General features: G+C 66.4%; 3 protein-coding genes across 17 annotated transcripts in view; all 3 read left to right on the forward strand.

The window, feature by feature from the left end:
* Positions 1 to 1622: 1622 nt before the first annotated feature.
* Positions 1623 to 15073, forward strand: OPN4 (opsin 4). The gene is made up of 14 exons (XM_072822827.1): positions 1623 to 1779; positions 4124 to 4504; positions 5627 to 5816; positions 6054 to 6156; positions 6564 to 6824; positions 8534 to 8724; positions 9717 to 9850; positions 10073 to 10276; positions 10806 to 10977; positions 11298 to 11462; positions 12152 to 12259; positions 12967 to 13147; positions 14529 to 14699; positions 15041 to 15073. The coding sequence occupies exons 1-14, from the start codon at positions 1623 to 1625 to the stop codon at positions 15071 to 15073; spliced, it is 2451 nt and encodes an 816-aa protein (XP_072678928.1).
* Positions 15074 to 15368: 295 nt separating this feature from the next.
* Positions 15369 to 17236, forward strand: LOC140632151 (uncharacterized). 2 transcript variants are annotated; one of them, XR_012029680.1, is made up of 2 exons: positions 15369 to 15926; positions 16718 to 16980. XR_012029680.1 is itself a non-coding variant. In XM_072823843.1 (2 exons), exons 1-2 carry the CDS (start codon positions 15590 to 15592, stop codon positions 17089 to 17091), a joined length of 909 nt encoding a protein of 302 aa, XP_072679944.1. In that variant the 5' UTR covers positions 15381 to 15589; the 3' UTR covers positions 17092 to 17236. The 2 variants fall into 2 exon arrangements, 1 of the variants encoding a protein (XP_072679944.1); XM_072823843.1 differs by having other exon boundaries at positions 15381 to 15926; positions 16520 to 17236.
* Positions 17237 to 18675: 1439 nt separating this feature from the next.
* LDB3 (LIM domain binding 3) overlaps positions 18676 to 25666 on the forward strand; it is a 56827-nt gene continuing 49836 nt past the window's right edge. For 3 of the 14 annotated variants that reach the window (XM_072823849.1, XM_072823848.1, XM_072823856.1), the window contains exons 1-2: positions 19417 to 19559; positions 19642 to 19757. In XM_072823849.1, coding sequence (XP_072679950.1) covers positions 19665 to 19757 — 93 coding nt within the window. In that variant the 5' untranslated portion in view covers positions 19417 to 19559; positions 19642 to 19664. Of the gene's footprint in view, positions 18938 to 19411; positions 19560 to 19641; positions 19758 to 25666 lie in introns of those variants that run through there. The other 11 variants (XM_072823847.1, XM_072823855.1, XM_072823853.1 and 8 more) reach the window with 9 other exon arrangements.

Consider the following 25666-nt stretch of genomic DNA (forward strand, 5'->3'; position numbering starts at 1 on the left):
GGCCCGAGAAAGCCAGGCCTGGAGCCAGCAAGGGGCACCCAGGAACCACCCAAGTCCCTCCGCCTCGTGGGGGCCGCCGTCCTGGCCGCCGTGAGGGCGACCGGGGCTGACAGGGGGGTCACAGCGCCGTGTCCGGAGCCGTCAGCCCCCTGCCCACCCCGCGCAGCTGTCTCCCGGCTCGGCGAAGGCCCAGGGCCCCTCCGGAGCAGCAAATCAGGGGGTCTGCGCGGGTCGGGGGCATCAGGCGCAGGCACCGAACCGGAGCGGGGGCTGGGTGAACGCTGAGGTGCCCCTTCCCCAGCAGCCCTGTCCTCTGTGCTCCTCTCTGGGGAAACTGGAGTCAGGGTCCCCCAAGAAATAGCCCATGGGGCCCCCTGTGAAGGGGTAGAGGGCAGGGGACTCACTGGGCCTCCAGCCTCTTGGAAGGGAAGACAGCAGGTGCTTCCTGCAAGCACTGGGGTGGGAGTGGGGGGGTTGGGGGAGGCTAGCTCGCTGGGGAAGGGGGCAGGGGCCAGTCCGGCTCCTCGGAGGCCACCTTGCCCTGCTGGCGAGCAGCTCTGTGACCTTCTTCCTACAATGTGGGGGCCCTGAAGCTGCTCAGCTTCTGCTGTGGGGCTGTACCAACAACAGGAAAAGTCTCTTTCCACATCTTTCTATTTTTTTTTTTAATTTATTCATGAGAGACAGAGAGAGAGAGAGGCGGAGACACAGGCAGAGGGAGAGGCAGGCTCTATGCAGGGAACCCGAGGCAGGACTCGATCTCGGGACCCCGGGGTCATACCCTGAGCTTCCGAAGGTGGCACTAAACTGCTGAGCCCCCCAGGCACCCCTTTCCACATCCTTCTGAACAAGATTCAGCAGCTTAAGTGTTTTGTGTACAACTATGGAGACAGCTAGCGGAAGGAAGCTTCTGGGAGGTGGAACCAGGGAGAAGGAGGGATGGACAGGGCACTATTTCTCATATAAGCCTTTTGGTACGACTTCATTTTTTATTTTATTTTATTTTATTTTAATTTATTTTAATTTAATTTATTTTATAATTTAATTTTGTCCTACTTTATTTTATTTGAACTTGGCTCCATGCTCAGGGTGGAGCCCAACACGGGGCCTGAGCTCACAACCCTGAGATCAAGACCTGAGCTGAGATTGAGAGTCAGATACTTAACTGGCTGAGCCCCCCAGGCGCCCCCAAGATTTCATTTTTATTTTTTATTTTTTATTTTTTTTTTAAGATTTCATTTTTAAAAGATGTGCCATTATCCATTAGATCACACAGATAAAAACTAGGAAACAATCCCAGGAATCCCCTCGCTCTGTCCCGTCGTCCGCAGGGATTTGTGGGGCCGGGGAGCCCTCACTCTTCAAACCCGTCAGCTGGTTGCTCACCCTGCCGCTGGTGCACAGGGTCCCGAGTGGGGTCGTGTGCGCGGGTGTGGCCAGAGCAGCTGCGTGATGCAAGGCTTCCCGGCCCTCAGGGAGAAGCTGTGAAGCTTTTGCTCTCAGAAGCAGGATTCTGAGAAGCTTTTAGATGATGAGGGAAAGGCCGAGTCCCTGGTGGAGACCACAGCCTCTCAGAGTGAGAAGAGCAGAGGGGCCTGGCTGCAGGGTCTGTGCTATGGGGCATGTGTGGGGGCCTCCGTCCCGTGTGCGCTGGCCGGCTGGCAGCCGAGGGGGACCCCGGGCTCTGCAAGTGGGCCCTGCACTTGTGCCCACCTCCCCCTCTCCACAGCACCTCTGCTCTCCGGCCGGCCGTCTCCAAGAGGCCCAGCAGCTTCCCGGGTCTGCCCCAAAGGCTGCGTCTGGCTTGCCAGCAAGGCAGGCTCCAGGCGCACTCCCTTGCTCCGGGCCTGTCTCGGGGGCGGCGGCCGCACTCTGGGTGCCCTTGTCTCTGGGTGGCCAAGGCCTCCTGCAAACTCTGTTCTCACGGGCTGTCGGTCAGCTCTGTGGCTGCGGGGAATCGAGGTTTATCTGAGAAAAGGGGGAGGCAGGACTTACAGCCAGGCGCCGGGGCTCAGGGACTGGGGTGGCTGGTGGGGCTTTGAGGCCGGGCCCTTCTGGCCAGACTCTGGCTGCCTCGAGGGGCCCAGGCCAAGCTACATAATCAGCCCTGAAGGATCCAGGGCCTTGTCCGAGGCAGGTGTCTCCCGGTTCCTGAGACCTCCAGGCAGCCTTTGTGGGGTCCTCAGGGGAGGCCATGCAGTCGCCCTCGATCGTGGCTTCTACACCCTGGTCTCTGAATACCTGCCTCAACCTCTACTCCACAGTTCTTTTTTTTTTTTTTTTTAAGATTTTATTTATTTATTCATGAGAGACACAGAGAGAGAGAGAGAGACAGAGACCCAGGCAAAGGGAGAAGTAGGCTCCACACGGGGAGCCCGAAGCGGGACTCGATCCTGAGACCCGGGGTCACGCTCTGGGCTGAAGGCAGCTGCTCAACTGCTGAGCCACGCTGGTGCCCCTATGCCACAGTTCTTAACCTTTGTACCAGGGACCCGTCTGGAGTCTTGCACAGCCTATGGGGCCCTTTTCAGGAATGTTGTGTAAAATGCATACGATAAATAAAAGAGGAAACCAATCCTGGCGAAATGTCATCACTAAAATGTTGAATAAATATGTGGTGGCGTAACCTGCTTCTTCTTTAACGGATCAACGAGGCCTGCTGGCAGGTGTAAGCAGGCCCGTCATTTTGAAGCAGTGGTGAGCAAAGCCAGCACTGTGCCCGTGTGCAACAGTCCCACTGGCCTATGAAAGTAGCAGTGATTTCCATGGGTGACAAAGTCACGGGCAACACTACCGGGGGTTCTGTGCACGCTGCTAATGGAGGAGAGCGCTCGGTCCCAGCTCGGGTCACTGCAGACAACACCACTTTTTCCTCAGCCAAGTTCGTGGATGCCCGGCCTCACCTGCAGACTAGGAGGGGTTAAGCTAGGGGCCCTGCCTCTGGCGCCGCTCCTGAGCCCCCCGCCCTTGGGCGCCAGGCACTCGGACCCCTGGCGCCCAGCCCTTCTCCTAGGTTGCAGGGCGCAGGCGGGTCGCTGGAGCCTGACTTCGGGCCCTGCCCAGGTCGGAGAAGCTGGGGGGGGGGGATGTTTGCTCCGGGGGGGGGGGCCGCCGCGGTGAGGAGGGACTGCGGGTGGGCGCGGGCTCACCGTGAGTCCAGGTGGGCGTGTACGAGGCACAAGCAGAGACGTGAGCCTTCGTGTCAGGCGGCGTTTGGCAAAATCCCGATGCCTGGGCCGCACCCCGGGTCCAGCGAGCCAGAGTCCCTGCGGGGGGCTCCGCGCCCATGTTCCGGGCTCCCTGGTGACTCCGGGGATCGGGCGGCGGCGGGTAGGGGGCGGGACGTTTGTCCAGCAGGTCGGGCTCCTCAGGACAGGGCCTCAAGCGGCCCGAGAGGGGAGGGGACCAGGTGGGGGCTGCAGGGGGCCTGGGGGCTCTGAAGCTTTCTGCTCACTTTGAGAGCCCGGAGCAGAGGGTGCCAGATGCCCCTGCCCTGGGCTTTGCCGCGGGAAACTGCCGGCAGCTCCCGAGTCGGGGAGCCTCAAAGAGCAGAGAACGAGCACCTCCCACCCCAGCCCCAGCCCCCCAAAGAGCAGCCCCCAGGTTCCTGCGGGTGGCCAGGCCTCTGGGCACACGCGGCCGGGTTCTGGGGCAAGGGGCTCACGCTCGCTCGCCTCTCCACTCGGGGAACAGGGCTGCGCCCCCCACGCCTGCCCTGTACCCCACCACCCCTGCCCCTGCCCAGACTGCTTGTCCTCTCGGTCCCCGGCGGCACGGAGAAGGACTGCGGGCCGCGGTGCTCCCGCCTGCTGGGCTCTGGGGCGCTGACTCAAGTGAAGCCCCGCCGCCGATGAAGTGCAGCCATGTCCATCCTGCAGATGGGGAGGGGCCCTCGGAGGGTGACGCAGAGTCCCCTGAGGCTGGGGACAGCTCCTAAGTCCCGCAGCTCCTGGGCTGCACGGTCCTGCAGCACTTGTCCCGGGCCAGCATCACAGCCAGGGTGAAGCCGGGTGAAGCCCTGTAACCTCGGGCCGCCTCTGGGTGAGGCCGCGGGGCTTGTGACCAAGCGTCCACGCCGTCGCCCTGAGGAGGACACCAAGCCTCCGTGGTCTTGATCCTCCAGGTCCTGACAGCAGCCGGGGCCAAGCTGGGGGCCGCCAGGGCTGCCGACCGCGGGGCTGGCTTGGGAGGGCACCGAGCGTGTTGGGCCTCTGGAGCCCCCGCCAGGCTCACAGGGCCGCAGTCACACACGAAGACAAGCCGTCTGAGGTCCACGGGCCCCACTCAGCTCCGCCAGGGCCGCACGCGGACGCTCGGGAACCCCAGGCCTTACGGGGCCCCTGGTTCCTGAGGCAACCCCCAGAGCTGCTCTGCGCCCAGCACGCCTCCGTGTCCCTGGAGATTCGTGGCCTCCCCACGCCTGTCCCCTCGAGCGGCCAGGAGCTGAGCGTCACAGAGCGCGGGGACGCTGGGCCCCTTCCCCCAGCCTCGCGCCACCCTGCAGGCCAGAGCATCGTGGGGGGGAAGGCTGCTCCTCTGCGGCTCCAGCATGTTACCAAAACGTCAAAACAAAACAATATATGTATACAGTCCCAAGATGGCCCAGGACCGCGTGTGTGCACCGGCAGGTGCTCGGCAAGCCCCGGGAACACCAAGGGCTCTGGCAGTGAGGCCCGGGGTTGGAACCCGGTGGCAAGCTCCTGCACCTGCTGGCTCCCGGGGGCGCCCAAGGCGCATGCCTCCCCAGGGCGTGTGGTCAGCTTTCAGGATAAAAGTTTGTTCCCAGGCCACCGGGTGGCTCAGTGGTTTGACTTGGGCCCCAGGCTGTGGGATGGAGCCCCGGGTCAGGCTTGGAGCTCAGGAGGGTCCGCTTGGGACCCTCCCTCTCCTGCTCCCTCTGCCCCTCGCCCGGCTCCCGCACCCATGTGCTTTGTCTCTAAATAAATAAAATTAAAAAAAAAAAAAAGGGTTCTTTTGGCCTTGCTCGTACTTCCTTGACCTTCTGTGTCCCTGCTCCTCTCTTGCACCTGTGAACCAGCCCTGACTGCCCTTGACAGAAGCTTCCAGCTATGGGCAGGAAGAGGCTAGTTTCTGGGGTCGGCGGAGGGGGGCTGAGGGTTGTTCCCCTCCCGGTGACACAGCGAAGGTGCCAGGGCAGCCGCCGTAACTGATGCGGGCCCGGCGCTAGCACACAGTGGTCGTTTGACAAACGCGCGGTCCTGGGACGGCGTGAGGTTGGGACACCCCGACGGGACTTAACTGAGAACATGCGTGGCCCGGGCACGACAGGCACCGGAAAGCCCTGAAGGCGCCGGGTCAGGACGCCAGGCTGGGAGGTGGCAAGCCCAGGAGCCCCTGTGGTGCTCCTGAGGGACAGGAAAGGGGCTCACCCTGCCCCATGGCGATACCCCGGGCGGCCCCACTTTGGGCTGCCATGGGGTACACAGGGGGCAACTCGGGGGGGCCCACGAGGGGAGTAAGGCTGGGAGGAGCCCTCTGGGGACATGAGCATGTGTAGCATGGGCTTCCGAAGGCTCCCCAGCGGGAGAGGTGCTTCCTGGGCCTGTGGTGCCCTGGGGCCCCTCCCATCGGCCCACCCAACAAACCCTACGGCTTGGGGCCACAGCTTCCCGCAAGGATGTCCCCCGGGCCCCCGGCAGCTCGGTGTTGCTCCCAGCTGTGACCAGTAGGCGAGGCTCCGCAGCCGGGAGCCGAGGGCTGGGGAGGCCACACTGGGTGTCCCAGGGGAGCCTCTGCGAGCTAGGACCTGCCAAGGAAGGCCTCCGGAGGAAGCGTCCAAGCCCCGAGCTGACACCGTGGGGCAGGCAGCTTCTCCCTGCAGGAGGGGGCGCTCCCACCCCGGCCCAGCGCTGGGGCTCAAGGACCACTGTTTGTGAAGATGGTGGGGGGGGGGCATCCTGGAGCAAGAGATGGTGCCACCTGTGCTCCACGGCTCCACGAACCTCCGCACTGGGTCTCAGGACGTGCCCCAGCTAGAACGTTCTGGCAGTGGAGTGGCCCCCTGAGGATGGCCCAGCTGCCATCCCCTCCAGCTCCTGCTCCCTCCTGCAAGGGAGGATGGAGCTGCCAGCCGGGGCCCCTCCACTGCTGATGTTCACGCATCTCAGGTCGGACTTCCCACCAGCTCTGCATTCGGTGGGTTTTTTTAAGAAAAAATCTTTATGCTTCAATAGAAGTTTCTTGTCAAAAGGCAACAAGCAAACAAGGGCCTCATGAGCTGATCTCAGCCCGCTGCCGTGATATCCCACGGTCCTCACTCTGCGTCTGCCGTGGGTGCCAGGCGGAGGGCGAGTGGCCCTGGCTGGCGGGAGGCTGAGGGCAGGACATGCAGCTCAGATGAGCTCGGGCCCAGGCAGGACCGTATCCCCTGACACACGCACGTACTTTCACACGTGCACGCCGCTGTCCTCAGGCCTCGCGCAGGGACACCCGGGAGCCCACGGCGCTGAGCCACGGGGCACGTGCACGCCCGGCGCCCTCCTTAAAGGCCGGGCCGACCCCGCGGCTGCTGTGACTCATCCGTCGTGCTTCACTGGGCACAGCGGCGTCAGCGGGGAGAGCTCCGGGCCGGCCGCACACAGCAGAGGGCAGGCGGCAGGCGGGTGGGCACAGCTGATGCCCTGAGCTCCCGGGCCCTTGGCTTCTCCTGGGCTCCAGAAGGGACCACCCCCAGGATGAACCCCCCTTCGGGGCCCGGTGCCCAGGAGCCCGGCTGCGTGGCCACCGCAGCGTCGCCCGGCAGGTGGCACGGCTCCCCGCGCAGCACCGTCGGCCTGGACCAGGCACTGCCCACGGGTCCCACGGTAAGCCCGGGCCAGGTGGGCGTGCCCAGAGCCTCCCCAGCCCAGCCTCCCCGCTGGGGACACACGGGGGTTCTGACGGGGTGGGGGGGCAGGAAAGGCCCGAGCCCCTGCGGGGTCCTTGGGCGTGTGACAGGACCTGTGGAGCCTGTTCTACACAAAGAGGACAAGAGAGGGGGTGCAAGCAATGTCCTTCCCCACGGAAAGCATCCAAGGAACAGAAAGGCCAGCCCTAAAGGACCGGAGGAACAGCCCAGACCTGCACCCGGTCTTTTCTGAGGGTGGTTGAAACCCCACGGGGCCTTCCAGAGAGGAGGGGCCTCTGGGTCCCCTGTTGGGTACCTTGTGCCGCCTCCGTGGTCTGGCCGGGGCCCCAGGGTCACAGCCCGCCAACCCCCTGTTAACTGGGGACGCCGAGGGGGCCCCGAGGCCCCGGGACGTCAGCCTGCATCCTGGGGGGGGGAAGGCTCTGTAGCTGCGGGGGGCAAGGCAGGGACCCAATTGCCCTCCTTCCCAGGAAAGGAGTCAGCCTGAGGGTTCCTTAAAGCTGCTTGTGTTGGCCTCACAGGGTCATGACCTCCCTGCAGGACCCTGGGGGACCCAGGCTTTCTTTCTTCTTTTTTACGTCTATTTATTTATTTAAGATATATTTATATATAGGGGGGGTAGGGGAAGAGGGAGAGAGAACCCTAAGAAGCCCTGCCGAGCGTAAAGCCCGACGCAAGGCTTGACCTCATGACCCCGAGATCATGACCTGAGCCAACACCAAGCACTGGATGCTTAACCCACTGAGCCACCCAAGGGGCCAAGTTTATGTTCTTATTTACGTACTCTCTGCACCCAATGTGGGGCTCAGACCGTCACCCTGCCCGAAATCAAGAGCCACGCCTCTGCCAGCAAAGGGTCCCCTAAGCTTCCTTTTCTTTTTAAAAGATTTATTTATTTATTTATTTATTTATTTATTTATTTATTTATTTATTTATTTATGAGACACACAGAGCGAGAGAGGCAGAGACCCAGGCAGAGGGAGCAGCAGGCTCCCTGCAGGGAGCCTGACGCAGGACTCGATCCCGGGACCCCGGGGTTTCGCCCTGGGCCGAAAGTAGCACTAAACCGCTGAGCCCCCCGGGCGCCCCTAAGCGTCCTATTATAAGGGGAATTCTTGTCCTGTGCCTCCTGCCAGGTGTCCAGGTTGGCACTACCCAGTCATGGGGGTCCAAGCCCTTCCTTGAGGCTGGGGGTCAGCTCCGGAGGAGGGCGCCCCCCCACCCCGGGGTCCACAGGGCCGGGAGCACCGCTGCTAACCACTTGGAGGGCCTGGGGCAGGGCCGTATGGGGGGAGGGGGGAAGCGCCTGGGCATGGCTCCCCCCAGCCCCAGGGAGTCGTAGTCTCACCCCGGCCGTGGCTTCACTTATCCGACACGTGTCCGTGTGTCTGTGCAGCCTCCGTAGCTGACCCTGGAAGCCCTGGGGTCTGCACCAGGGGTGGTGGACCGAGTGGCCGGCTGCCCTCAGCATCCCCTCTGAGCCGTGCTGCAGGTGTGCTCGGGCTTCACCGGGGAGGGCCCTGCATTTCCACCCGGACTCAGCCACCTCCGGGCATGGCGGGCAAGCGGCTGTGCCACGCTGAGCCTCGGTCTCCCCAACGGTTCCTCGTCAGTTGTCTGGAGATGGCGGGATGAGGTGACGAGCTGGGGTCTGTGTCTCTGCAGGCAGCCGGGGCCCGGGCTGCGGCCTGGGCCCCCTTCCCAACGGTGGATGTCCCAGACCACGCCCACTACATCCTGGGCACCGTGATCCTGCTGGTGGGGCTCACGGGGATGCTGGGCAACCTGATGGTCATCTATACCTTCTGCAGGTGCCTGGTGGGTGGGGCGGGCGTGGGCATCAAGGGCAGCCAGCCGTGCGGGGCCAGCTCCCCCAGGACACCACTGAGCCACAGAGGGGACGGCACGGCCAAGCCCTCGGAGCTCTCAGGACAGGCCTCTGTCTTCTAGCTTAGGGAAGGGGCGAGGAGTGGTCCAGGGCGACATGAGTGGCAATGCCAGCTGGGCTCCAGGCACACCCTCTGGGTAGGACGAGGGTCCCTAGGGCCCACACGCTTCTGTTCCCTGCGCCCTGCTCTCAGCTCACCTCCACGCCACCTGCCCCCATGGGCATCCTCCCTCGGTGTCGGCAGGCAGCCCTTGCGTCCCCAAGCCCCCTGGCCACCACCCCAGCTCCCTTCCCCAGCCGCCCCCCTTCTCGGGCTGAATGGCTGACAGGCAGGTGACAAAGGGACCCCCTGACCCCGCTACCTACTAGCTGAACTGACTTTGGGCAAGTCACTTATCCTCTGCGGGTCCATTTTCCTGTCTGCAAGATGCGGCGGGATCCGCTTCACGGAGTCGATGTAGGATTGTGCAAGTCCACGTCTGCGGGGCCCATCAAACGACTACTTGAGTCCTGGCCGTGCTGCTTGTAGGATTTGTTGTCTGGACAAGCGGGGGCCCCAGTGCTCCCCCCTGGGAAAGAGGGAGGGATAGAAGCAAAGGCGGGTGACAGAGGGTGGGGGGGGGGAGGCATTTGTGCAAGCGCCGGCCTCTGCGCCCTGGGCTGTCCCTGAGAATGAACAGTGCAGAGATTCTAGAAGAGCGGAGACCAGGAGGGGCGCCTGGGCAGGAAGGAGGTGTGAGGAGCTCGGGGAATGCTGAGCACGCAAGAGGGGGAGCCCCCGGCGAGAATTAGCCTGGAGGGTTCCGAGAACGAGGGGTGTGTCCGAGAAGGGGATGTGGGTCCTGCAGAGGGGGCCGGAGGGCCGGAGCAGGGACACACGTGTGTGTGTGTGTGCGCGCGTGTAACCCAGGGAAGCTCCCCGGCACACGCACCTCCTGATTCTGCTCCTCGCCCTCACAGGACCAGAGGCCTCAGGACACCCTCCAACATGTTCATCATCAACCTCGCTGTCAGCGACTTCTTCATGTCCTTCACCCAGGCGCCCGTCTTCTTTGCCAGCAGCCTCCATAAGCGGTGGCTCTTTGGGGAGGCAGGTAGACGGCCAAGGACCCCCCGGCTGGAGGGAGGGGGAGGGTTGTGGCAGGGGACACCCCGCCGCGAGAGGCCTCAGGACACCAGGTGGCCCACCAGAGGGGAGGCGCGGCTTCCGGGCCACAGGCGGAGAGCTGCTGGAGAACGTGTGCCATCCCCGGCCCTCCCTCCCGGGGCAGCTCCCAGCTCCTGCCACCCTCTGAGGTCAGGGAGCATGCCCACAGGCTGCGAGTTCTACGCCTTCTGCGGGGCTCTGTTCGGCATTACCTCTATGATCACCCTGACGGCCATCGCTCTGGACCGCTACCTGGTCATCACGCACCCCCTGGCCGCCGTCGGGGTGGTGTCCAAGAGGCGGGCGGCGCTCGTGCTGCTGGGCGTCTGGCTCTATGCCCTGGCCTGGAGTCTGCCGCCCTTCTTCGGCTGGAGTGAGTGCGCAGGGCCCCGGGAGAGGACGATACGCTTGGAGGGGCTGTCAGGGGGCCGGTGGGTGGACGGGCTGGCCCGCACGCCCGAGGGAGCACCTGAGCCTCAAGGCAGGTGGACACTGAGGGGATATGACTGCAGTAGGGGAAACTGAGTTCGCACCATCAGCGATCGGAGGACAACCGGGCTCCCGTCCCCGGTTTTGGTGGGAAGGCACAGGTGCATCTAATAGGAGCTGCAGCGTCAGCCGGGCAGGCGTTGGGGTGCGAGGCTCCCACAGCGGGGAGAGGTAGCAGTTAGGCTCCCACCTTTCAGTGGCAGGATCAAAAACCTGGGCAAACGCTGGGGGCTCTGGTGAGGGCTCTGCTCCAAGCTGGGGGAAATGGGCTGCGGCGGGTGGCAAGCTCTCCTCCAGGTGCCCGGGCTCCCACGGAGCCCCCGAGGGCGGGCGCTGGGACGAGCGTCCACGGCTCCCAGGCGGATGTGGCCCGAAGCCTGCAGCCCCCGGCTGAGCACCTGCTGCTACCCCAGGTGCCTACGTCCCCGAGGGGCTGCTGACCTCCTGTTCCTGGGACTACATGAGCTTCACGCCGTCGGTCCGCGCCTACACCATGCTGCTCTTCTGCTTCGTGTTCTTCCTGCCGCTGCTGGTCATCGTCTACTGCTACGTGTTCATCTTCAGGGCCATCCGGGAGACAGGCCAGTAAGGGCGGCCGCTGGGCGCGGGGAAGGGGGGGCTACGCTGCCTAAGGTTCCCAGGACACCCCCCCCCCACATTCCGGGCTCCGAGGCCATGGCAAGAGGAGCACATGCGCTTGGGGGGGGGGAGCCTGGAGAAGTGGGGGGGCTTCTGGGGCGGGGCCTTTAGGCTTGATGGGGAGGCCCGTGGGGGGACCCAGGGAGGCTGCTGCGGGGCGTGATGGGGAGCCTTGGGGTGCCTGCGCTCCCCGGGCCACCGCCCCGCAAGCCCCGACGGAGGGCAGCTCACGGCCACAGGGCGGGTCAGACTCAGGCTCCCCCCAGGGCTCTCCAGACCTTCAGGGCCTGTGAGGGCGGGGCCAGGTCCCCCCGACAGCGGCAGCGGCTACAGAGAGAGTGGAAGATGGCCAAGATGGAGCTGCTGGTCATCCTGCTCTTCGTGCTCTCCTGGGCCCCCTACTCTGCCGTGGCCCTGACGGCTTTCGCTGGGTGAGCGTGCGCAGGGGCTGGGGCGGGCGGGGGTGCGGGGGGACGGCAGGGCCCAAGCTGGAGCCCAGCCAGCCTCCCTGCCTCGTGGGCCTCGCGCCTCTTCCGTCTCCCTGAGGGCCCCGCTGAATTGGGCCTGGGGCCCCGAGGACTCCCGCACCTGCCACATCCATGGGAGCACGCGACGTCCCCGAGCCCTGTTCCCTCCTCCCCTGGGCTGCGGGCCTCCTGCCGCGGGTCCTGCGTAGCCGCAAGGTGCAGACTGCAATGGCTGCAGCGGCGTGGACAACGGCCAGTTTCGGCTGTGACGCGGGCCGAGTTACCCACCTGGGGGGGTTGGGTGCGACACCTGCCTGTGCAGGAAGGGCCTGGGCCTGGGATCCTGGGGAGTCAGTCTGAGAGAGTGGGAGGGCAGGGGTCTCAGCACTGGGGCCCCGGGGGTGGACAGGGATCAAGGCCCTGGGAGACCCCGCAGCCTGGCCCACCGTCCTCTGGCGACCCTGCCTTAACGCCCCCCAGATCCCCACTCACCCCATGTCAGAGCAGTCCCTCTCGTGGGCCGGGGACTTTGGGCCAGGCCAGGCCACACCCCGCAGGGCCTGGCCCAGAGGAAGAAGGCCCCTGAGAGGGCAGGGGGCTGCAGAGGGTCGGGGAGGGCCAGCCGGCAGGGGACCACAGCGCCTCCATCCTAGGTATTCGCACGTCCTGACGCCCTACATGAACTCCGTGCCAGCCGTCATCGCCAAGGCCTCCGCCATCCACAACCCCATCATTTACGCCATCACGCACCCCAAGTACAGGTGTGCCCCGGGGTGGAGGGCCTGAAGGAGTGCATGGGGCCGAGGCCATCCTCCTGGTCTCCCGTTGAGCACGAAGCCATGATTCGGGGCGGGGTCTGGAGCGGGCGTGCCCCCCTCTGCTGCTCCCGTTTCCCGGGGGGCGGTTGGGGTGACATGAGGGCCCAGTCCTGCCTGGATGGATGATCCAGGCCAGCCAGGATGGCCGCTCGGCAGTGGTACCCCACAGAGCGAAGGCCCGAGGCAGCAGTACCCTGGAGCCCCCTGGCCTGGCCTGGGGTGGGGGGCTCCGCTGGCTGACGGGAGCCCAGCCCTGCCCGCTCTCCTCAGAGGCCTGTCGGTGCTCCCGTTTGCCTGGAGGTGTCAGCAACGCGCTGCCCGGCTGAGGCCGGCTGCAGCCCCGGAGGCTGCTGGGACTGTCCCTGGTCCTCACTGCGGGAGACGGCTCGGCCCAGCCACCTGGGCGCCGACACCAAGCCCCTGCCCAACCCGCCACCCAAAGGCGCTCCCTCCGTGCCCGTGGCCCCAGGGTCTGTGTGTCCCTCCCCAGCTCTGAGCCTGCCAGTCTGTCTGTCCTCATGACCCCATGTCTGGGCCACCGCATTTCCCCATCCCGTCCACCCCATTAGCCCCATATCAGTCTGTCCATCCGCCATCGTGTCCTGGTGTCCGCCTGTCCGTCCCCCTAACCAGATGTCCTACCCCTGCAGAATGGCCATTGCCCAGCACCTGCCCTGCCTGGGGGTGCTGCTGGGTGTGTCGGGCCAGCGCACGGGTCCCTACGCCAGCTACCGCTCCACCCACCGCTCCACCCTGAGCAGCCAGGCCTCGGACCTCAGCTGGATCTCCGGACGCAGGCGCCAGGCGTCCCTGGGCTCCGAGAGCGAGGTGGTAAGGTTGCGATGGCCTCCGGAGCCTGGCACCACACCTCCTCCCCTCAGCCGCCAGCCTCAGGCCCGGGGCGGGGCTGCCTCTGGGACTCTAAACTCAGGACCCTGGGATGCCGGCAGCAAGAGCCGGGCACGGCCGCCCCTCGCGCCCCCCGGCCTCCGCCCTGCCGGCAGGGGGTGGGCCCGAGGTCGCCCAGTAGCAGGGCCAGGACCCACCCACCCACCATGCGTGTCCCCACCCAGGCCCCTGCCTTCCGTGCCGGCAGGACCCCGGGGGCCCAGAGCTGCAGCTTGACAGGACAGGTGCCTCTGGCCTCGAGGGGCCTCCCAGAGACAGGCAGGAGCTGGCTCGGGGCCCCCGTTCTCAGCATCAATGCCCTCCCCAGGGGACCACGGGGACCCCAGAGCGTGCAGCGGAAGGCGTCCCGGCCCTTGAGTCAGGGGACCGGCTTCAAGCCTCCGCCTACCGCCTCCTCACCGCGCGAGCTTGCGCAGGTCACTCACCCGTGCTGGGCCTCCGGGTCCTTCTCTGAAAGGGACAACAGTCGTCTGTCCGTGCATGACGGACCAGGGTGCACGTGAGCGGATGCTGACCGCACAGTGCTCGTGAGCCCTGGGAGCTGCCAGCCTGCCCGGCCCGGGGCCCCAGGGGAGCCCTCCGTGCTCCCGACCCAGCCGCAGTGGGGCTCCTCCGTCTCCGTAACCGGAGGGCCAGGGTGGCCCCCAGAGCCTCCTGCGACCTCCCCCCACTGCTTCCTTCCCGGGCCTGGCTCAAGGGGCCGAGGGGGCAGCTGTCGGGGCCCCTTCCCCTGTGCACGCAGCAGATGGCAGCAAGGGGTGCACGTTGTCTGTCAGCGGAGGCCTAGACCCTCACAGACATGGAGCCATCCCACACGCCTCCGCAGGCACATGGGGCATGAGCCTGAGCACACACGTGCACACATGCACACCCACACATGTGCGCATGCGCTCACAGACACACATGCACATGTGCACACATGCACACAGACCTGCATATGGGCACACACTCAGGGACACATATGTGCACACATGCACAGACACCCACCCACACATGTGCACCTGTGCTCACACACGTGCACAGACACACACGCACACATGCACACACGCGTACACAGACACATGTGTGTTCAGGGACAAGTGCACACGTGCACACAGACATGCACATGCACTCACAGACACACACATGCTCACAGACACATGCACACGCGTGCACATGGGCGCACCGTACACGAGGATGTGCTGACTACAAGCCTCTGCCGTCATGGGCCTCACTCGCTTCAGGGAGGTCCTGTGTGCAGGGTGGGCGGGCTCGGACCAGGAGGGGGCAGGAGAGCCTCACAGGGACTCTCCACCCTCCCCAGGGCTGGATGGACACCGAGGCAGCAGCTGTGTGGGGGGCTGCCCAGCCAGCGGGCGGGCGCTTCCTCTGCACTCAGGGCCTGGAGGACGCGGAGGCCAAGGCCCCTCTCAGGCCCCGGGGACAGGCGGTGGAGACGCCTGGGAAGGTGATTGGGCCTGGCCCCTGCCCATCCGTAAAGGGGTGGGGACGGGGGCTGGTCACCCAGGGGAGGCCCGGGAAAGGGAGCGGTTCTCCTGGGCAGGCCAGTGCTCTCTGGGTGTCCCTCCCTCCCCACCCAGATTTCCCTTGCCTGCTTGGGGTACGGGGCGGGGGGCGGGCGGGAGGCACAGGGTGTCTCTGTGAGTCCAAGAGGCCCCCAGCAGGTCCGGGTGTGCTCTGTGATGGCCCCTGAGTGTCGGTGTGATTGTGTGACCCTGACTCTGCACACATGGAGCCTGTGGTGGTGGCTGTCCAGCACGTGTGTAAGGGAGTGTGCCCCTGTGCCCGGCGCGTGTTTCTGTCCCTGTGTCCCAGGAGCCAGGACTGCGTGTGCCCCACCACGTCTGAGGTGCGAGTGACCCAGCGTGGGTGGCATGTACCTCTCTGTGTGTGGCTGGAGGCCGCACATACCTGGGGCGGGTGCCGCCAGCCGGGTGTGTGCTTGCTCTGAGTGCCCTGAGATTAGGATGTCACCCAGAATACTTGTGGCTATTAAAAGAAGGCCAGCTGTCAGCCCAAGTGCCTATGGAACGGAATGTCGATGGCGATTAGAGAAGGCCATATTCTGGAACGCTGCAAATGCCGTGTGCATAGGCCCAAGGCCACCCCCAGCGCACAGCTCCCCACCCGCCCCTCCGCGGGCACCTGCCCAGCACCCCGGCTCCCGGGCTCTCCCCAGGGGCCCCACACAAGTCCTGCCGCACGTGTCCCCAGGCTGGTCCCTGGGGGTCCCGGGGAGGGGGACGCCTGGCCGCTCCCTTGAAGCTCCAGCCCCAGGGAGGACCGAGTCCCCAGCCTGAACCCAGCACTGGGCAGAGGACAGAGACGCGTGCCCCCTGGGCTGGGGCAGGGCGGGCGGCGGTGATGAAAGGCACCGGGCCTGGCCTGCAGGGAGTCCTGGCGGGGTCGGGACACGGGGCAAGAGGGACAGCACGACAGCAGTCACCTAACACATGCGATAAGCACTGCCATCGAGGTATCAGCACACAGGGTGCTGAAAGAAGAGGCCAGTCCCCGAGGGCTCCCCCGGCGAAGGTGGGGGTGAAGCAAGGATTCCAGGCCACGTGGGGGGGTCATGGTGCGCGGTCCAGGCTGTGCGAACGCGGCGGGGCCTGGGAGGCCTGCTGTGTCCTGGGACACAGGGTTGCTGTGTGCCCGGGAGCAGCCAGAGGGACTCTGGGAGCGGGCGCTGGGGACACAGGTGAGGGAGAGAAGGTGGGAGGTGCCGGGAACCGGGGGAGGGGGCGGGTGGATCAGGTGTGGAGCTGAGGGGCATCCAGCCACGAGCCTGGGCACAGGGGACCCTGGGAGGACTCCACGGAGGCCCTGGGACGGCTGGGGCAGCCTTGAGGTAACCGGGGCCTCCCTGCGGGGGCCGGGAGCAAGTGGGGAGAAGCCTGCAGGAGCTGGGGCGTGTGGGATGCCCTGAAGGCAGCAGGGAAAGGGGAGGCGGCGGGGGCGGGGGGGAGGCGAGCCGGGGTCCCCCCACCAACTGCAGGAGCCTGAGAGCCTGGGAGACGTCCTATCCTGTGGGTGACCCGGGCCATCTGGCCATGTGGTGTGTCGGAGATGGCAGGACAGCCTGGCCCCTCCAAGCAGCCCCCCTCTACCACTCGGTGACCCTGTCCGGGGAGGGTCACGGGGACACGGCTGCAGGGGAGGGGAGTACTCATTGGACTGAACACGTGTGCCGTCTGCCAACCAAGGGGCGGCTCCCCAGCCTGGACCCCAGCAGGGAGGGCGCCCATTGGCTCCCCCCGTCCCCAGACCCAGGGTGACCCCATGTGCCCGCAGGCATTGCAAGTGGCCCATCCCCCAGGCCATGCTGGATCCACGGCCCGCACCATACAACCCCTGCCTGCGGGTGCTCTGCACCCACCTCGCATCTCCCCAGCCTGTTTCCCTGGCTCAGCCCCAAGCGTGGGAGCCCCGGCCCTCCTGTGCCCCGAGCTGTCCACCGGTCCTCAGACGCCGTGTGCTGTGATTGTCCAGGTGGTGACGACGGCGACGGCGGCGTGGGACCCGCCTTTGCACCCGGGCTGGGCGTTTCAGTGACAGGGACAAGCCTGCAGCCGAGCTGCCCCTCTGCTCGCCCCTGTGGCCCACGCTCCCCTACACAAGCGCCTCTGCACCCACACCATGCACAAGCGTGCACACATCCCGCCTGCGCTTTGCCTCCAATCCGTGGTCCAAGTCGCCCCAGGGGCACGGCTCCAGCGGCGGAGGGAAATAAAGAGCAGACAAATTCTCCCCAACGAGCATGGTCTCCATCTGTGGTGCCCGGACGGGGAGAGACCCAGGCCCGGCCTCTGCCTCCCTGGGCCGCCTCTTTCTCTGTCCCCCCGCCCCGCAGATCTCACTCCTGAGGCCTCCATCTCAACCTGCGAGGGGCAGAGGGAGGAGGGACACAGCAGACTCCCATGTCCCCACTCCCCACCAGCCGTCCCCACTGCCCAGGAGCCGTCTCCACTCCCCAGGAGCTGTCCCCACTGCCCAGGAGCCGTCCCCACTGCCCAGGAGCCATCCCCACTGCCCCGGGAGCCATCCCCACTGCCCAGGAGCCGTCCCCACTGCCCAGGAGCCGTCCCCACTGCCCAGGAGCCATCCCCACTGCCCCAGGAGCCATCCCCACTGCCCAGGAGCTGTCCCCACTGCCCAGGAGCTGTCCCCACTGCCCCAGGAGCCGTCCCCACTCTCCAGGAGCCATCCCCACTCCCCAGGAGCCATCCCCACTGCCCAGGAGCCATCCCCACTGCCCAGGAGCTGTCCCCACTCCTCACCAGCCGTCCCCACTGCCCACCAGCTGTCCCCACTGCCCACCAGCCGTCCCCACTGCCCCAGGAGCCGTCCCCACTCTCCCAGGAGCCATCCCCACTGCCCAGGAGCCATCCCCACTGCCCCAGGAGCCGTCCCATTGCCCCAGGAGCCGTCCCCACTGCCCCAGGAGCTGTCCCCCCTGCCCACCAGCCGTCCTCACTGCCCCAGGAGCCGCTGTTAGCAGGAAGCAGTTTGTGCCCACAGTGGGGACCAGCTGCTCTCTGGCTGGGCTGGCTTCTGGCCTCTCAGGGGAGGCAGATGGAGGGAGGCTGGCCTTCTCCTTTAAGAGCATCCTTCCCGCTCCATCCCCAGAGGCTCCTAACCCAGAACAAAGACTCAGAAAGAGCCTACAGGGCCCCCCTCCGTTCCCCACCCCCTGCTTCCCCTCCCCCTGTGGGGGCAGCTCGGGTTCCATCCTTTCCCCACCCTAGTCTGACTGGTTGCTGGGTCCTCTCCAGCTTGGCAGGACCAGCCCCTCCCAGGAAAGGGGGTAAAACTGCAGGTGGGTGTGGATGGGATGTGGCTGGGGCTGGAGCAGGGGATGGCCTGGGGCGGGGGGGGGGGGGGGGGGGGGCTGTGGGGTGCTGGCCCCAGCTGGGCTTTCTGGGCCAGATGTGACTGGGGTAGGAGGTCGGGCTACGGGACACACAGCAGGCGAGGTGGCTCCGTGGGCAAGGGGTACACGTTGCTCTTTGCTCCTTGCACTCAGTATCTTTGTGGACTTCAGTGGATTACAGGTGCCCCTGTGGCGTGGGGCCCCTGCCAGGCCTGCAGTCCATGCACTGGGTCCTCAGGGCCGCGGAGCAGCCAGTCCGGTCACCTTCCCCTTCAGTGAGCCTCAGTTTCCCCAGCCTAGAGCCAGAAAGGCTTGAACTATCTCCAGGCCTCACAGGGCCTGAGGTCTCTTCTGAGGAAGGGCTTCTGGAGGGATCTTGGCCCAAAGGCCTCCCTGGCTAGAGACCTGGGGGCCCGGGACCCACCCTGCCCAGAACACACTGTCTCTGGGTTACGGGCTGACATGCCGCACGCACTTCCCCGTCCCAGCAGCTGAGCAAATGGCATCTCCTCCCCTCCTCCCTGCCCCCTGCCATTCCAGTGCAAAGGGCACGGGGACCTGGCATGCGACCTTGGCAGCTGGAGCTTTCCATGCTGCTGTCAAGTTTTCCAGAGCACAAATGAGACAGGAGAGCCACGAATAACCTCCGGGCCCCTGGGGGGTCTGGAGGGTGTGAGCCTGCCGGGCACCGACCGGCTTCCTGACCCTGAGCCAGGCCCCTGTGCCCTTCACTCGGTGCCTGCTGTGGGCGTCGGGAGCCGCCGATGGCCGCGGGGCTCTCACTACCCGGCACGAGAGCAGAAGGAACAAGCAGCACTCAGGTGCTCCAGGTGGCCTGGGTGCGCTCCCTGTGTGACCTTGGAAACGTCACGTCACCTCCCTGAGCCCGGGTGGCTGCAGGGAGGTGGGGCGGCTCCTTGGGCTCCCGGGGCCAAGCCCAGAGCTCCCGTTACCGTCGCCGTCACTCTTACAGCTGGACGACCCTGGGCCGGGCGCCGGCCTCCCGGGCAGACTCTGTCCAGAGCAGCTGGAGGTGCAGCCTGGTCCCGGGCCGTCCTGGGAAAACGCCGCACCCTTGGGGGGCTCTGCAGGCAGCAAGGATGGACAGATGCCCTCGTCGGAGCCCCCGCCGGGGAGCCCGCCGCATCCCTGGGTGGAGGGGCGGGACTGAGCGCAGCGGGGAGCACACACATCTGGGTTGTCCAGGGCAGGGGCAGCGTTATCGCCAGTGCGGCCGGCCCCATCCTGCCACCGGGGGGTGCTGGGTGCTGGACTCCCCTCCCCGGGGGCAATATTAGCCGGTGAGTCACGGTGGGAGGCGGCGGGCGGCGGAGTATAGGGTTACAGCCCATTTATGGGCGCAGCGGAGGGCAGATATCAGTGTCCAGGGCATTCGTTCCCAGCTATTCTTAGGAGCGTCTAGGGAGCTCCACGCAGCCGCCAGACCGAGGGACGGAGCAGGCAAGGCTGGGTCGGGGTGGGGCGCGCTGCGGGCGGGAGCTGGGCGCCGCGGGCCCTCACTCCCCTCCTGTCTCACCCGCAGAGGCCGCCGCGGTCAGCACGAGCATGTCGTACAGCGTGACCCTGACCGGGCCCGGGCCCTGGGGCTTCCGTCTCCAGGGGGGCAAGGACTTCAACATGCCGCTCACTATCTCCCGGGTAAGTGTGCCGCCCGCGCAGCCTGGCACCCACAGGGACGGGGCACAGCCAGAGGAGGCGGTGGGCTCCCTCCATCCCTCCACCACCCTCCCGGAGGCTCCGGCAAAGCCGCGCATGCCCATCCGCAGTCTGGGGCTCCAACGGGATACGCCGGCCACGGGCCCTGGTCTCAGCCGTGGCTGCGGTCCACCTGAGCCCGCCAGCCCATCGTGGGTGCGGAAGATGGGCAGGTGGTGGGTGTTTTGAGCCAAGAAGGCAATGCCACGCTTGCTGCGTGGGCAGCAGGTGGCCAGGTGTAGTGCCCGCCTAAGGCCTCCCCAGGAAGTGTGGGCCCAGGGTGCCCCCAAGCCTGGAGCGTCTCAGGGGACCTGGGCAGCTGCTTTGTGGCCAGAGCACTCCTAGCACGGAGAGCGCAGGTGGACGCGGGTAGACTGATGACTTTGGCTGCCTGCTGTCAGGGCCCGGGCCTGCGCTGGCCGGTAACTGTGCCCCAGCCCCCACGCCGCCGTGGGACCTGGGTGACTGTGTCACCTCAGCCCCCCGCCGCCCTCCGGGGCCTGCTGGGGACCTCCGGCAGCTTCCTCCCTCCCCTGGCCGAGCCCCCACCCATTCAGCAGCCCTGACTGCCTGTCTGACGTCTCGTTCCACTCGCCCACCCGGGGGGAACAGCCCATGCATGAGTTCTGCGTCGTCTGTGGTCAGGGACCAGCCTGCCGGGGCGTCACAGCTCAGTCCGTCTTTGGCCCGGCCGGAGACATTCAGGTCCAGAGAGGCGAGAAGCCCAATGTGCTTGGGACCAAGCTTTCCGGGTCTCAAGAGCTGCAGGGTCCCCAGGACCTACACCAGCGTCCAGAGCGCGGCGGGCACTCTGGTCACCCTCGTCGAGCGGCCCCCAGCAAGTCTGGCAGAGCTGGGGTGAAGACCCCGGGGCTCAGGGTGGGATGTGAGGTGTGGGTGGGTGGAGACCAGCCCTGCCTGATGGGGTCCCTGCTGCTGTGGGGTCCAGGGCGCGGGCTGAGGCTCCAGGCTGTCACTGGGGGGGACGGATGGGCCAGGACAGCAGAGACTTTGCCGTGGGCCTCGGGGTGGGGGCGGGCAAGTGGGCAGCCGCGGGAGGTCTGGAGGGCTCAGCAGAGGGGGTAGTGTAGGAGCAGTGGCCCTCGGGGGGACCCCAAGAAGGAGGAGCCCCCTCTGGGCTGCTGTAACAGCTAGAGAGGCCATGCTCCCCGGGGTGGGGGAGTGGCACTGGCCTGGCTCCAGCCCAGAGAGGGGCCATGCTCATCACCCACCGGAGGTCGAGCTGCAGGCCCTCCACCCTGGGGACCACAGCGTGCAGCCCCAAGGACACCCAGGGCCTGACACCCCCGCCTGCTGATGTGCTGCGTGGGCATCTGAGCCCTGTGCACGCGGCCGGCCCCCAGGGCCCCACATGGTGCCCCAGCAGCCCGGGGGCTGTCCTCTTCCCTGTCATGGGTCCACAGCCCCCCAGGCCTGGGCCTGAGCCACGTGTCCCCCAGCCCCACAGTCCTCAAGGCCTCACGCTGGTGCCCCTGCCCCAGTGGGTGGCAACCAGCCTCCGGGCTCAGTGGCACCAGGATAGCCCATGACCTCACCCGGGATCTATGCGCCACCTGGCCTCGGCCGCCCGGGCTTGTATTGCAGCAGGGAGGCCTTAAGCTAGACAGCAGGAAGACTGTCCCCACCGCAGGGAAAGCCACGCTGGGACGGCACGGAGCCCACGCCTGAGGGCTTTTATAAGCAGGAGCCGCGGCTCCGGGGGGCGGCGGGCGGTAGTGCAGGGCCCGGCTGCTTCCTTCAGGGGCGCCCCCGTCGTCAGGGCCACGGGCCAGCTGCGCTGGGCGCTCCGGTTCCCTGGGAGCCCCGATCCCCGATGCCCCGGCCGCTGGGCCCCTGTCCCGCTGGGCTGCGGCGTGTCCTGCCGGGTGGGGGGCTTCTGCAGTGGCTGCCAGGGGCGGCGGAGGCTCTGCGGCAGGGCGCGGGTGGCATCTGCCTTGGGGGGTGGGCGAGGCGGGGCCGCGGGGGCGGGCTGGGCGCGTCCTGGGAGAGGCGGGCGCCTGCTCACCCAGACTCAGGCGCTCGGTGACCTCAGTCACCCCTCGTCCCTGGCCCGCCCTCCGCCCTTGGGCTAGGGATCAGCGGGAGAGCCCTGGGCGGCCTGCCCACCCCCAGGCTGAGGACCCGCAGAGAAGGGGCGCAGGAGGCAGAATGGGAGGGCGGAGGGGAAATGCCTTTATTTATCCCGGACAGGTGCGGCTGGGCCTGCAACATGAGCTCCGCTCACCGCCCCCCAGCCCCAGCCAGCTCTCCAGGGGTGGGGGGGCCCCAAGGAGCGGCTGCAGAGGCCAGCCTCCCCTTGCCAGGAGAAGAGGCGCGCCCTGGTCCTCTGCTCCCAGCGTCGCCTGAGAAAAGAGGGTTTTCCTGCCCAACCTTGTCACGGCCTCTGTGACGTGGGGACGTGCACGTGGCAGTGCTTCCAGCACCACCAGGGCAGCCGCGGGCACCTGTCGTTCCTCCTGGTTCTCCCTGTGGCGGGCAGCGGCGAGGCTGGGGAGCTGTGGGCTGAGCCCGGGGAGCCCCCCGGGGCGGGGGGGCGGCTGCCTGCTCCAAGGCCCTGGCCCTACGGCCTCATCCTTCGGGCCTTGCAGGCTCCCCGGGGCACCAGCCCAGAGGCCTCTGCTCCTTCGCGCCTCTCTGTTCCAGTCTGTGTCAGATCTCCTAGCTGCAGGGGGTGTGGGGATTCAGAGGACGGAGGGTCCCCGGTGGAGGGGGGGCGCAGGCTGGGACTATTCCGGGTTAACTGTGCCGGCCATTCCTGGAATTTTGAGGCCATAGCGCGGTTTCTCGGGCAGCGCCTCATGGTGCTGACAGGCTGAGCTGTTTATAGCCGCGCTGAAGGTCAGGCAAGCCTCCGGAGGCTGCTGGGAGGCTGGCAGGGCCCTTTCCTGGCCGCAAGTGGGGAGGCTAACCCAACAGGGGCCGCGGCCGGGGACGCGTCGTGGAGGTCCCTGCCAGGCCCCAGCCCGGCCTGCCTCCTTCGGGGGTGCGGAGCCGCTGCGCACCCAGTGAGGGCTCCGAAGGCGGTGGTGGAGGCGGCCGGGCCCTGAGGAGCGCACCCTCCCGGCCGTGGCCAGGACACAGGACACAGGACACAGGACGGGCCCATCCGGGGAGGCCCCGGGGCTCCTGAGCTAAAGCCGCGGGGGGATGGCAGCGCTGAGCAAGGCCAGCTTGCACACAGCGTCGGCGCCTCCTTGGAGCCAGGAAGCAGCCCACGAGGCACGAAGGGGTTCCCCACCCCCCGCCAGGGCTGACTGGGGCCCACTGGGAGTGACGGGCCCATGGGAGCCTTCTACTGACACCAGGACACGGCACTGCGGGATCCGGGGAGACAGGCTCGTAGGCCAGGGAACGGTGTGGCCAGCAGAAGAGGGGACCCGTGTCCCCAGGTTGGGGCACAGGGAGGTCACTGGAATGTGTGAAGCGGTGGGGCTGGGCGCTAGAGGGGTGGGAGGCAGCGGGGAGCGGGGCCTGCTGCTCATCCTCCGAGAAGCCAGCAGGGGGAAGAAACGAGACCACAAGAGCCAGTGGGAGGAGCTAAGGCAGGGAGGACCTTTTTCTTTTTTTTTAAGACTTAGTGTTTTGTTTTGTTTTTTAAAGATTTTATTTATTTATTCCTGAGAGAGAGAGAGAGAGAGAGGCAGAGACACAGGCAGAGGGAGAAGCAGGCTCCATGCAGGGAGCCCGACGCAGGACTCGATTCCAGGACCCCGGGGTCACGCCCTGAGCCAAAAGCAGACGCTCAACCGCTGAGCCCCCCGGGCGTCCCAAAGACTTAGTTTTTCAAGAGCAGTTTTAGGTTCCCAGCTAGATTGAGTGGAAGGTAACAGAGTTCCCAGATGCCCCCCGCCCCACACATGCACAGCCTCCCTCCCCTCGTTATCAAGAGTGACATGTTTATTATAAATCCTAAACCTACACTGGCACACAAGTATCACCCAGGGTCCACAGTTTACACGTGGGTCCACTCCTCGTGTGGTTCCCTCCACGGGCTGGGGCCAACGACACAGACCCACAACACGGCATCACAGAAGATGTTCTCTCTGCCACAGAAATCCTCTGTGCAACGAGGGGCTTCTGGAGCCTAGACACGATCCTGGCTTCTTTATCAGAGACAGAAGGTTCCGGTGAAAGCATGAGGGATGGAGCAAGGCCCCCGGGGAGGCCAGATGGGAAGGGAGCAGAGCACGGGGATGGTAACTTAATCACACGAAGCCGAATGCACTTAGGGCTCTGTGGCAAGTGTGCTGGGGTGGTCGGCGTGGGCGGGTGCGGAGGAGAAGCTGGAAACTGCGCAGCCCACGGCACCTTCTACCTCCCCCTGCCACCTGGGCCCGGCCCCACCGACGCCGCACACCCAGAGGGGCAACGAGGCCGGGGCCTGTGGTTCTGAGCACGGAGCATAACGGCTGGGAATGGCCGAGGGCCCCGCCACCCACTCTGCTGCGGGGACCTGGGGAAACAGAGGCCCCTGGCGGCTGGGCCTGGCCAGCGCCCTGCTTCCCTGGGACCCTGGGCAGCACTCTCCCCTCCGGCTGATGCTCGGCCCCTCTGGGGATGGCAGGCTGGCTTGGGCCCAGCCAGTAGGAGGGGGCCCCCCGCCAGCTCCAGATCTTGTTTCCCCGTGGAGCCAGGGACGCAGCTTCCCAGCCACCAGCCGGGCACCCTCGAGGGGCCCGGGCACGGCCAGCACCTGCACTTCCCCTGTCAGGAGCCCCCCCGGAAACCTTCTCGGCTCTGCACCTCCTTCCAGAGCAACACATTTAAAAATGTAACCCTCCCAGCCCTCGTGGGAGGAGGGCGCTGCCGCTGTCCTCACGCGGGCTGTGCAGGCCGCCCTGTACCCTCAGGCCTGGTTCCGGCCCACGGCCCGGCTCTACTGCCTTCGCACCAGGCGTCCACGGTAGTGGGGGCCATGGCTGCGCCCTGACCCCGACTAGCCCTGGGTCCCCTCTCAGGTGCCTTCGACCATGGCCCGAGAGGAGGAAGGGCTCCTTGACCTGCTGGCAGGCCTGGCCCCCCAAACACCGAGAGCCTGTCCCAAGGGGCTTTGAGACCGGACTGTGCTCCCGGAGCCCGAGCAGTGCCCCCGGCACCCTTACCCTGCCCGGGCCAGCCGAGCCCTGACGAGCAGCCACAGGTGCAGGAGGAGGGCGCCGGGGCAGGCAGGAGCCTGCTGGGACCCCGGGAACGGGGATTGCCTGGCCTACACCCGAGGACCGGGCAGTGGGCAAGGGGGAGGCAGTGGCCTGGTAGGAAGGTGTGGTGCGCTGGTTCCTGAGGAAGCAGACGTCGCGGGCCGCTGCGGGGGGGACACGGACAGGCCCACATGGCCCCAGCTCATCGGGCCCAGCCGCTCCTGGACGCCACCCTGCTGTCCTTGCTCCCACGGTCATCTGTGCTCCCCCAACATGCTCCACCCCTGGCAGCCTCCGCTCTGTCTGGGGTCTGGGGTGGCCCACCTCGGGGCGCCTTACCACTCTGGAGATGGTGAGAAGCAGCTGGGGGGTGACCCTGGAAGGGTGGCCCTGAGAGGGTGACCCTGGTGTGGGGAGCCTGGTGGGGTGACCCCGGTGGGGGGGCCTGGAGAGTGACCCCGGTGGGGGGAGTCCAGTGGGACCCCCCCTAGGGTGTCCTGCTAGGGCAGCAGAGGCGCTATACAGCTCACCCGAGGAAGCAAGATGGTATCTGCCATTTCCGGGAAATGTGTGTAGACTAAGGTGGGGGACACAGCGAGAGGCGGGCAGACGATGCCGCACACCGGGGTAGACACCCACGGCCATGCCAGGGTAGACACCCACCACGCCGCAGTAGACGCCCATCCCGTTGGT

Source organism: Canis lupus, chromosome 4 (genome assembly GCF_048164855.1).
Source record: "Canis lupus baileyi chromosome 4, mCanLup2.hap1, whole genome shotgun sequence".
Lineage (NCBI taxonomy): Eukaryota > Metazoa > Chordata > Mammalia > Carnivora > Canidae > Canis > Canis lupus.